Below are 13,163 nucleotides of genomic sequence, written 5' to 3' on the forward strand. Positions count from 1 at the left end.
TTATCGAATGTGATGCTGAAATGATTAAAACATCTATAAAGATTGAAGAGTGTGAAGTAACTTCAAAAAATTAAGAATAGATTTTAAATGGCATGGAGAATAAACCAGTATATTGCAAATAGTACCATTGCCTCTACTTCTACCTTTCTTTTCAGTTGTTAGTACTGGCCAGTGTGAAGGCCAAACCTTTAAATACACTTTCATGCAATGGACCTTCTCAAATGAATTTGAGGACAGGGGGTGTCTGCGGGTTATTCCTGTGTTTGTTTTTAATGTCAATACAGTCATACAACTCAGAATGAAGCATAGTAAAACTGAATTTATGCCCCCATAGCTCCCATTAATTTCTTATTCTGAAGAATCTTGATTCCTACAGCATAAAAAACATCTAAAACAGATCTACAGAAAAATAGCTAAAATTAAAGGCTGTATCATCATTTCCACTAGGAATTTAAATCCCTGTCTTGCTAAGCAATACTGGTGAATGGATAAACATGTTGCCGCCTCTGAAGGGTGACGGGGAAGCACAGGTGCTTCCAAGCCAATTGCATCTGAATTAGGAAGCTTAATGGCCCAGTCCTGGGACAAAAATTAAAAAGGAAAAACAAATTGGCACACCAAGCTTTACTCAGCATTGATAAGACTGAATATCTTTGCAAAGTTTGCTCTAGCAAATAATTTTTAAAAACCCAAACACAAACCACACCTACCAATAGTTAATTTGGGATAATCTAGGAGATCATCAAGAATAACTGAAGAGAACACCATACTTCCCATTTATCTGTCTCAGAGGCACTGATATATTCTTCATCAAACACATGAAAATGCAAATTTCCAGTGTGGACATTTGACTTGATTAACAGAAATAGAAAGGCAAAATATATACAGCAAGTTAGCCTTTTGCTATCATTTCCATTGTTTAAAACTTCACCTGTTCTATTTACTTCAATACTCCATATTTATACCAGTGGGAGACCACAGATTGCTCGTAAGGTAGAAATAGCCATAATGTAAATTAATAGAATGGACTGCTGTGGCCAAAAAAACTTTCTATCAAAGAACCTGATGCATTTCTAAATAAAAGGCCTCAGGTTACACAGATGTTATCTCCCCCTGCCATTACTTGCACTAAAATCCAGTCTACAGTATTAACTTCAATTGATAGATGCCTGTACTTCGATTAGCAATATCCAAAAGGTAGGAACAGGACTTAAGCCTTCTCAACTACACCACCCACAATGTATCCTAACTGTACCAGGAAGCCAGGAGTAGAACTCTATTTCCAGTGATACATGACAAAGCCAAAATCAATCAATCAAACAAAACCCACAAAAAAAGTCATACGCACTTTTTGAAGGTCCAGGATGAAGTCTTGTCATGTTCCAGAAGAAGTCCACACAACTTACCTTTCCAGATCATTTTGAAACCCACATCCTTCTGCGAGCATTTGTAAATTACCAGCCAGGCCTGATAACTGGAGGCTGGTTGCTACGCTGCCCACAACACCCCCATTCATTTCAAACTCCCCTCTCTGCAGTGTTTCCAGCTGCCAGCTCTAAAAAAGCAGCAAGAAATCCCCAATTACAGATGTAGGAACCTGGCTCTTCCTGATGCTTCAGGGCCTGTTCTAAGCCATTAGCAAGAGCTTAACAAGGGCACTGCAATGTTCTGTAGTTGTGAAGCCAAACACATTAGAAACAAATCCCACAGTATCAGTAACATAAGATATTTCCTGGATATGTATTTAAATGCAGCCCAACAGAATTCAAAGTAGCATTTCTTTCACACGTTTGTGTTCTACACTTAGCAAGTCTAAACTGATTGACTGAACACATAGTCTGAGAGTGGGAAAGTGGGTCTCCAATTGATAAAAGCAAACCAAAACAAAAATGCAGAAACTTGGCACCAGATCTTGTGACTCCAGTATGGTTTCTTCTGGACCCAAAGGAAACATTCTGAATTCCAAAGCAACCCAAAACCAACATAGCTTTACAGTCTTTAAATCTGTGTCAGTAGTACCTTTTTTATACAGCCCCTGTCAAAGTATGAATGCTGATAGGCCTTTCCAATATCTGTTTGAGAGAAATATGCTGGAAGAAATGGGAGACCAACACAAACACTACATATTATGAATGACTCAGAAAAACAGGCTTTTTGGCCTTCAGCAGAAGTGGATTGTCACCATGTGCTAAACAGCTTGTCATATGTGCCAATCAATTCAGTCATGTCTCAGACTTTTAGGGGATGGGTTGCAGATATGACAGCGCTGTGGTACCAATATTGCATGGACCTTGCTGGTACCATTAATTAAGTCTACCGCAAATACCTTAATGAAAAGCAGCTTTTTCTGGGTTTAAAATTAATACACATGGTGAACCAAATTATTGAAGCCTACTGTTATGCTTTCTACAGCACTCATGATGTATTCCTTTGCTCCCTGCCTTGGAGCAGTGAGGGAGAAGGGGACTATCACCTCAAATAAGAGAAGCAGGCACACAGTAGAGCTGAAGTGATCTGTTCCCTCCAGGCAGGAACAAAGGCCAAATCATGATGAGCAGAGGGAATGTCAAAAAGCTGATTATCTGCCCCCTAAAGGCAGACTTAAGGGGTTTGTTCAATTATTTTATCACAGATCCCAGTAGTAATTGGCCAAGAACATCCAATGTTTTGAGATGAAGCAAATCAATACAGCAAGAAGCACAACAGTGCTGCTGTGTATTTAACTGATCACTGGTTTTAACTGAACATTCTTGCAAACAGTACCCAGCATACAGCATACAGCTAGTATTTCAGTAGAAGACTATCTAGAACACTACTCATTTTACATGCATTACATGTCTTTTTCACCGTTTGAATGACAATCTCAAAGCATAATGCAGTATATAATACCTAGACATTTTTTACCTATGCAAATATTACATACAATATCTGCAAGTCATTTCTGGTTTCTCTAAACCAGGAATTCCATTAACATCAATTACCACCACTGGCCTGGTTGAGTTACCTTTCAAAAAGAAGAGGGGGGGGGGGAAAAACCAACAGAAAACAACCAAACAAAACCAATATATGCTGAATTGTATATTTTGATTTTAAAGAGAAAAAAAAAAATAACTGCTACAGGCTTTAAAGGAATTTCCAAGAAAAAAAGTTTGGCTTTCACACTGGGAAAGTTGTATTGCAATTGAAAGAACATCAAATCATGTTCTCTGTGTTGTCATATATCAGAACTCACAGATCACCAATGCACTGAAAAGTGTACTTACGATCATTACACTGGCTCCCAGAATATGAAGTCATGGAGCAATCACAGGTGAAGCCTTCCCATTGCTGATTACAGATGCCCTGATTTGCACAGGAATCTTCCTGGCAGGTAGTGCTCGGTCCTGGAGAAATGATGACAAGGAAAGAGTGAAATAAAACTGAGAGAATCACTTTGGTCAGGCCCACAAAAGCTTCAATTAATCATTACCATCAGGATCCTCACACAGAAGAGAGAAAGCACTAACCAAACGCTTCCATTCCTGGACATGCAAGAAACCCAGGTAAAAAGAGCACAAAGACAAGTGTACACCTCACAACAAAACAGCAAACTGTAACACAGAGCAAGAAGGAAGGGGGAACAGCAATATATTCCCTCTTAGCCAGGCCCAGCTCATATGTTCTCAACTTGCTCAAAGAAATTTACAGTAAAATAGGGGTGATGCCAAGCCAACAAACATGGCCAGGTTGTTGTGCTTCCCTAGAAGTTTGATCCCCGTATAGAAATGAAAGCTAGTTAATGGGCCCATGAACAATGCCTCACCACACCCAAAGAAACCTGATAATGCAGATTCAAATTGAAGTTTTGAAGCCTCAGCTGGCTACAACTTGGCTTTACAGGTTAATAAAAATCAACCAAACAAAAAACCAAAGACTCTGACCTATTACATAGGTTCCTCTGGAAACATGCTAATAAAGTCCTCAGAAGGGCATGACACTAGTCCACAACACTTCCTTCTGGACTGCTTTCCATGCTTTTGGTAGAAGCAGAAAAGGAAGCAGCCACACTAACAGAACTCATTGTTCTGTGATTTGCAGCTAACAGTTGCTAGCCTGCTCAGATAAGCCTTGCAAAGACAAAATCCAGGCAAAAAAGTAATCTTCAGATCAGAGGGACTCTGAATGACAGCTACTATGTCACCCACGAGGAAGTAGCTGGATTCTGAATCATCTGAGAGCGGGCATGAAGCTGCAAGTCATAGATTACAAAAACATGAGTTTACAGGTTACTTCCTGGGAAAATATTTTATCTTCAGCATTCTAGACAAAGGTATGTCAATCCTATTGTGCATGATTTTAAATAAAATGTACACATACATTTGATATACCTACTATGCTATATCCTGTATGTCTTGGAAAAGAAGAAACAAAAGAAATAAAGCAGATAATAAAGGATCAACTGGCTAGGCTGCCTGGGATCAGTTCATTAACCACTTCCAGTCTAGGACAATATTATAAGGACAAAGAAACAACTGTTCAACCCATCCCATCATCTTTCTTCACAGTCTTTGCTAGCAAAAGCAACTCCGCAAGGCTCAAGCCTACTCCTGGTACTTATTTCTTCATCACATCAGCACCACCATCTATATTTTATCGATTAGATAGGACGGACCAATGTGGAGACAGCATTTTTAAATATCTTAACATAAAATTAAACCCTTCAACCTCTGTCTGACACTATTCATAGTGATTTCACTAAATCCCATCATTATTCAGAATCTTTGATATTGAGATAGCACACCTGGGCATTTCCATATTTACAAGCCCTTGTAGAACCCACATCTAACTGGAAGTCCCATGTCAGGCCATGATTCTCCCAACAATTCAAAGACCAAGCCAGGAATGGGCCCTTATAGCTTTGGTGCAGAGTTTCTGCTCTCCCCATCAGATCATCTTTCCTCACTGCAGGAACAGAATAGATGAATTTCAGTAGCTTTTCAGCTATCTGCATTTTTCTACATCTCTCCTGCAATGAGAAGGAACATGTGACTCCGTAAGCAGAGTTTGAATGTTAACAAAAACCTGAGCTTCTTCCAGAATTTATTACACTGTTTAAAAAAAATAAACAAACCCCAAAACCTCTAGGTAGAAGCATAAGTGTGGTTAATAGAAGATGACAACAAAATCCCTGAAGGAAAGTTCACCTATTGAAAAGAAGTGACAGCAGCAGCCACAGCAAGAAAACCCCATGTTGCTATGCTGAAGGAAAGTTGAGCAGCATTTTTCAACACTTTTCGCCTCCCCTCCGCCTCTTCTTCCCACCCACCTGACTCTCATTTGCAGCCATAAGAATCCCAGTGGTTTCAGTGGCACAGTGTGAAATTAACAGATCACTTCTAGGATTAGAACAGAGCTGACAGACTTTGCAGCGTGGGCCAGTAGGCACATGTATGTACAGGCTTCCCTCCTGCCTTTACTCTTGTAAAAATCATGGATATAAATATATATACATGTGCATCAGGTTGTGGTCTGACACTTGCTACAGACTTATTCTGGCTGAGCAAAAGAAGGGATAACATTTAACAATCTGAAATAAAATATTAGTTGTCATTTTGCCTAAAATGTCTGGATTATTTGAGGATAAGCAATGAGGAACTGACACCTCTCCCACACATTACTATCCCACTATCTAACCTCTAACCCCAAACATGAATGCCAATACTCCTAGACATATAAACAAGCAGAATATCTATATTTTAAAAATTAAACCAGAAAGCAAGCGTGACACTATGCAAACTTGCTACAGCATCAACTACAAAGACCATTACCTAGAAGCAGAGCAGAACACCATTTTCAACAACGTTTCTCCGCTATTCCTACATTCTTCTGAGAATACTTTAATCAGTAACTGGACTTGACAATGGGCATATCCTTTGTCTAGATGCTGCAAGAGAAAGGACTCTTCAAGGAATAAGACTGCACGAGGCCCAGTACCTGTGGCTTGAGGTGTTCATTCAATAGGGCCCAGAGAGCCAAAGTACTTGAATTCATGGCCTGTATTATGATATCTGAATTGTATTTTACAGAAACCAACTGTGCAGATGGGAACAGCACTTTCAGCAGCTGGGGGGGGGAGAGGAGGGAGCAGGGAGAGGGAAAGAGAAAGAAAAATCCACAACGATGAGGAATTTTGAAAGCCTGACAATACCACAAGGAAGCTTGAAGCCTGATCTGCCATCTTTAGAGTCAGTTGTGACAGCACAGTGTAGATGCTGGGTACTTGGCCTCACTTCTTAGTACTATGGGCCATTTGCATTATAAAATGATCTTTGTCTCAGAGAGTTCATCTACTCCTGCTGCTTCATTGCCTGATGTCATAATCCTCTGTGGCAACAGAATTTTGTTCAGAGCAACTAATAGGGATGTCACAGGGAATTAGGATTTTGGATTATGGAGCAAAGTGACAGAAGCACAGGAAGGCTTATAAAACATGAAGATTGTGTTACCACGCACATGCCCTTTAGTGCTAACGAACAAGGAAAGAAGATGACAAACAACTTATATATAAAGCAGTAGAATTGTTTCTAAATTACCAGTGCCATCAGGACTCAGGTCTATTTTTAATCTCATTCCTTTGGCAACACTTAGAGCAGTCAAAGTATTTAAAAGCAAAGTTTCAGAACTAGTCTTCACATAATATTCTGAGATACCTCTGATTTTATTGTCTGTTTGTAGCTGAGCTTGGTGCATTGCCTTCTTCGTGCCACATGCACAGTGGAAAGAGGAGTGAGTGGGCAGTAGATATCAAGTAAAAGTGGAAAAGTCCCCAGTGCAGAAAAGCATCCCCGCTAGCAGAAGCGTGACTTGCTCTGTCTCTTTCTGTCCAAGTTAAGCCTACCAACAGAGGTATCTCCTTTGGAACATGAAATGGCAAAGTAGGATTCTTCAACAATGTCCTTCTTATCTTTATGTCTGCATCTCTAATTTTTACTGGAACAGCTCAGCATCTGAGGACTTGAAGGATCTGATATTTGTTGGGTCTCCTTCCCTGGGAAGGAGACCGGTACTACACATTTCTTCAGCTACCTATCCAGATGTATTGTTTGTTAGTTTTTCTACTAAGTATTTGAAGAAATACCTTAGAAGAGTATAATAGCCTCATCTCTTATCTGTATTCTGCTTAGATAAATTGCTTGGTCTACCTTTCCTACAATTTCTGTTGTATGGCAGGTTTCTCTTTGTCCTGAAATTAAAAAAAAATTAATTCTACTGCTACATGTTGCTAAAACTTCCATGTTTCATCTCACAGGTAGGCATGTTTCACTGGCAAGAAAAGTCATTCCTTCTGAATCTTTTGAAAGCTCTTTGCAGGAAAAGTGTCTTGGGGTGACTTTATGATGTGTATCCTATATTGCTGCCCTATGCCCAGAAATTAATTTTTGTGCCTTTCTATGCCTTTAAACTGAGTCTGAGAGGGGGAAGGAAAAACTGAGCAAAACTTTTTCAAAGCAGTTTGCAGCTTGTTCAAGGTCACACAGAGATAGCGATGTTTCTTTTTCAGCTGCAGCAGGGGAGCGGGAGGGAAGGACCCAGCTTGCTTTTCTTTCCAGCCAGCTTTCAGCAGTTTTTTTTCCTCAGCTCCTTTTCCACCGGAGAGTTGAAGTTTTGTTTAACTGGGACTTCGATTTTTTTCCCTTTTCTCTCTGCTGGACAGTTTCAACATCAGAATACATCGGGAGGACTTTCCACCAAGGCCTTGGCCCTGGAGGTGGGCCCACCACCCCATCCCAGCTCCAAGGAGGGGGAGAGAGAGATCTATGGAAGGACTCTGAATTTTCCCCCAAGTTTTTCTCAGCAGAGTGAGAGGCTTTATCATTTAGCATTATTATCCTTTTCCTGTGTGTTTGTTAAATAAATAGTTTTTATCTCTTTCACTTTCCTTTGAGGAAAATTTATTTTTTCCCGAACCTCGTGGGGGAGGGCTGGTTGTAGCCTGCCTTCTCTCAGAGGATGTATTTCTAAATTTGACCAAACCGGAAAAAAAAAGAACTTGAGAAATAAAAACCAGTATTTTATTTATTGTTCTTTCAAGTTATACGTAGAATCAGTTTCTTTATACAGCAGCTGCAGGATTATAACACAACTGCTTCATGTTTTGATCACAACTAGCGATAAATATTAAGATAAGCAAACCATTATTGGTCTTGCACATAACAGCTTCCTCCACACATCAAAAATTCGCTCTTTTTGAAAGGAATCAGCCATTTGTGTTAACATTATTGTCTCAATAAGATGGAGATCATGTGAAACAGGTGAAGTTCAATGACAATATGGTTCCATTTTCATTCTTCATCTCCCTAAATGCTCTCATCTTTTTCCCTTGTATCTTCAAAGATGTTAGGAAGCAATAGGAAAGTAATATACACAAGACATCTTTACAGCCTCTGCAGAATAAGGTGCTTCTTTAGTCCTGTAGTTCCTAAATTACAAATGTCATGCAGCACTGAAATATCTCTACCACTACAAGTCGGATGTTACACTCAATTTACACCTTTGATAAAACTACACTCTACTTCTGTCAGCATTCCTCTTTCATAACCAGAGGTAGTCAGCCTTTTTTAATTCAGTGTGCAGTAGCAGTTCAGCTCAGAGAAGCATCAGGTCTTGGAAACCATATGCACCATGCAGAAAATAAACCTGTTCCAGGACTCACTCTTCCTGCAGGTTAAGTAGGAAACAAAGTTAATCCAAATAAGTTTTCCAATTTTAGAATAATTTGGGAAAAAATATTTCTTCTGAGTAAAAAGTGAGCAAAATTAAGTCTGAATCTCATGGAACTATCACTTTATGGGATGGACCATACCACATATACTGTAACTGTCAATACATATTGGTGGTATGTCAGCATTTACTTTGCACAAATGTAAGAAACTAAATTATAGTCAAGGTTCAGTCATAATTCAGAAAGTTAGATCCTGTATCTTGAGTCTCAGATAGCAGAAAGCAGGAATATCACAGACTAATATAGCAAACAAGAACAAAACACCAAACAGATTTTCAAGGATTGCAAGGCCAGCTCTTCAAGCTCTCAGTTTCATACTTTGTTAAGAACTCATCATCCCTTTCATCACCTAAATAAGGTTAGGCATCTGTCAGGTTCCATATTTAAAGTTACTCATTGTCGGAAATAACTCAAAAGCCAGCATTCTTCCATCCTCTGAAAAATGCAGCCATTTTTTTCAGTGCCTCAACAGAGATGGAACACTTCATTCACCTAATATAAGTCATGGTGCTGAGTCCTTTTGTTCCAAATAAGTGGCTGGTCTGAAAACTTCAGGAACTGGGACTAGTTAAAATAACAAATATGCACAAATGTGCTTTCTCCCACAGAAAGCACATCTATCTGAAGGTTACAGAAGAAGGGAATCAAGCAGCAAAGGCAATCCATAGAAATGGATCTGCAAAGTGGTGGGATTTCTTTCCCATCAAAGAAAGCTGGCATATACCTATCTTCCTCCCTCTTGCCACCCTTCCACTCTCCACTTCTAAGTAACCTAAAAGGTCTTGAGAAACATGCTTATACACATCTGGTGAGGGAAGGAAAAAAAACCCCAAAACAGTAAAAACCCAAACCATAGAACAAAAAATCAACTGCATAAAAGGGAGTATGCCTGCACACAAAATGCAACAAGGGACAGGGAGATGCAAATGAAGCAGAGGAAGTAAACAGCATTTGGGCATTCAGACACAAAAACTAAAAGCATAAAGGAAAATTGAAAGGGCTGTATGTGAACAAGAAAAACAGAGTCAGTTGGAAAAACATCCTCCTCCACTGCAAATCACACCAATATGAAAGAATCAGAGAATCACAGACTAGTCTGAGTAGGAAGGGACCCACAAGGATCATCAAGTTGAGCTCTAGGCATCATGGCCTATCCTGAAATAGCCAAACCTATTTAGCAAAGGTTGGTTTCCTGAAAAGCCAATAATCCACTTTATGCACTCAGGACAAATGCTTCCCCTTAGGTTTCAATGTAATCAGATTTCTCTATCTGAAGGGCAAATATTCCTACAGGGTTAAGACCTCTGTAAAAAATTGAGCTTGAGATGAAATAATCTTCACAGCTGTAACACACCTGTGGTTCTAAGGACTCTGGAAAAATCAAAACAACAAATCTCTTTGTTACAGAATTTCCTGTTCATGATGCATCCACTTCAATAAACACCAAAAATCAAGCTCAGGAATTCCTGAGCATGAATTCTGAATTCTGATGGACACATAATTGACTACAGAGAACAGTGGCTGTGGCAAGAGAGACACAATACTTGCTGATGTCTAATATAAGTCCCAAAATCATTGCCACAATTTGAGTGGATAGCACACAATGTCTTAGCCCTAAAGTTATTTATACTCCAGTGTACTTCCAGGACACTTTTTATCATCACATTGGGCCCATGTTTATTTCCTATTTTTTCAAATCTCATCTTTTACCACTTTCATTTACATAAACTTCAGAAATCTCCTAGGGGCAGCACCTCTCTATATCCCTCACCTCGGCAAGACAAGAGTACTTCAGCTTTTTACAGTTGGGAACAGGTCAGAGATGCCAACAAAATGCAGTTGCAGTCAGATGCTCCGCATGCATAAAGCAAAATAGATCACATTAACATCTGTCTACCTCAAACCTGTTGAATCTCTCAGATTCAATGTCTTGTGTGGATCCAACTGCTAAAATTATCTCAGACTGTCAGTATCATTGTCTGTTGGGTGAGAGGGAACCTCTTAATATGCTTCTGTCAACAACTGCTACAGTGATAAACTGTTTAGCCATTAAAACATCCTTATTCCTCCAAATTTATTTTTATCCTTTTCTACTGAGCCATAGAACACCAAACTCTACCTAAAAACACAGATGATATCCTGAAGGAAAGGTAATGGATACCTGCCTATATCTGGAAGATACAGAACAAGAATATTTTAATTTAAAAATGGCATGTATTACATTAGATGAGGTCAGCAATATCACCAGGTCTTCACAGTAAACACAGTGAATAGAAAAGGAGCACATGATGAAAGCACGTGATTAAAGCTACACAACGGTAATTCCAGGGTTATGTTAAATGTCAGGAAGTCTCTGTCTCAGAGGGTGAAACAGGAACATTTTATGTTTTGTCTCACAACAGAACCTTAGACATAAAGTGGTTTAAACATAAAATTTCAAGGTGACGAAGATGATCCCATAACAGATGCCATCTGTGGCTTCAGGATTGCTAAAGAGAGACACATTGTTCAATGCCTCTGACTTCCCCTTATACCTGAGACCATTATTTCCCTTTCCATTAAAAAGGAGGAACAATTTTTTCACTTTCATGGCATTCAGGAATAAATTAATTTGTACTCTGTATTGCAATCTTTACAGATGAATTGGGAAGTATACTTCCATTATCATATTTAAAAGGATACCCTTTCAATGCCATGGAAAACATCTCTCTGGTTATACTAGTATCAAAGATCTATTAACTTCTAATAGGCATGTTTCCTTACTTATGTCCCAGGCAAATAGTCTGTAGGGTCTCTGAGAATACCCAATTTCCTTCTTATTCTCACAAATGCTACTCAACCTACTGACTTTCTCGAATAATTCCTTGACGTGGTGACACAGCTCCTCGACAAGGACACACCTTCTGCAGAGGAGATGATTCAGCCCCAGTTTCTTGGGCAGGCACCAGGCACTCTGTACCACCAGGGGCCTGCAGACATCGACTTGCCAGAAGGTCTCTTTGGGGGAAGCCTCTGACATCACTGGTGCGGCAAGAGCTGCTGGGGAAGGAGCTTTGTGGCACAGAATAAGCATAATGTTGGCAACTCTGACTGCTAAGACAGGGGACAAGGGGCCTCCTCATTGCCCTCAGTGTTAACAGCTGCTCCTATGTGCTGCTCTCTGGTTCTGCTACTGTGCTGACCCTCCTACAAACAGGAACCCTTCCTGCCCAGGCTATGGCTTGTAAAGTGCCATTCTAAATATTACGGGGGTTTGTAGTTTAGAGATTTGGGGTTTTTTTGTTTTATTTTAAAATTGAAATTCCAGAAAGTTATTTCTACAGGGGTTTTTTTGAAGTCTAAGTTAATAAAAACCAACCAGTTTTTACCTCCTGATCTCATTTCTTAACATCAGTACTAAAGAAACTAAATCAGCTTTCTGCTTTGTAAAGCTCTGAGGGCCTTCTATGTTTTGATGCACAGCAGCTATTTGCCTGATCATTAGGCTTTCCAGGAAATCAACTGGTGCTTTTATGGCTATTCAGAGATTGATACAGTCAAACCCCCCAGGTCAACAGAAGCAGCTCCATTGTTTGCCATGTTTTTCTTCAATCCATCTATCCTCCTCCAGAGATACTGGAGATTGTCATTCTGTTCCTGTCTTAGAGGTGTGACTGCATCCAGTGAAAGGCACCAAATGTTACATAAAAGCATCTTTCATTGAAACCAGTAATGGTGAAGAATAATCTTCTCTACCTTGCAGGTCAGCTTTGGTCAACTCAACTTTGTTAGCTAAACAAAAACAAAAAAACAAAGCAAACCAAAATGAAACAAAAACCAAAACAACAAAAAAAACCCCACCAAACAAACAAAAAGTAAAACCAAAAAACAACAGGTTAGTATAAAGGCAGATGAACCAGGGTAACATCACTTAGAATAAATAAAAGCTGGTATAATTATCACAGCCAACATGCATAATCAAAACATGCAGAAATGACAATTTAAGCAACAAGGGCGCAGAGGGACAATGACTACATTAACGCAACCAACAGATAACAAAACCATATAAAAAGAGAAGAAATGCATTTCATTCATGCATACACAAAATCACAAAATTCACAGATAATACAAAGAGAAGAAAAAACATCACATTCTTAAACCCATCTCTCAGCATTTACCAATAATTTTACAGAGATTTTGTCTTATTTGAGAAATACATAGAATCCATTTAAGTAAAAAAATCTATTTGACTTTCAGTACCTCAGTCAAGCATATATTTAGTTTGTTTGGCTTTTTGTCCAAAGTGGATTTATTGCCAGAAAACCACAGAGGACTGATAATTCTATATGAAAAAAATTTCTGTTTATCCAAAGAACTGAACTTTACACTGGATATAAGTGACAGTAGCACCTTGCCCCCTCAC

The 13,163-nt window shown here is 39.2% G+C and overlaps 1 protein-coding gene across 34 annotated transcripts in view; it reads right to left on the minus strand.

Annotated features, from left to right (window-relative positions):
- Positions 1-13,163, minus strand: part of NRXN3 (neurexin 3) — a 982,026-nt gene that overhangs the window by 519,438 nt on the left and 449,425 nt on the right. For all 34 annotated transcript variants that reach the window (XR_005602064.1, XR_005602065.1, XM_039553074.1 and 31 more), the window contains one exon: positions 3,264-3,383. Coding sequence is in view for 32 of the 34 variants with exons in the window: in XM_039553074.1 (XP_039409008.1) it covers positions 3,264-3,383 (120 nt within the window). In the remaining 2 variants the exon portion in view is untranslated. The remainder of the gene's footprint in view (positions 1-3,263; positions 3,384-13,163) is intronic.

This window comes from Corvus cornix, chromosome 5 (assembly GCF_000738735.6).
Source record: "Corvus cornix cornix isolate S_Up_H32 chromosome 5, ASM73873v5, whole genome shotgun sequence".
Classification (NCBI taxonomy): Eukaryota; Metazoa; Chordata; class Aves; order Passeriformes; family Corvidae; genus Corvus; species Corvus cornix.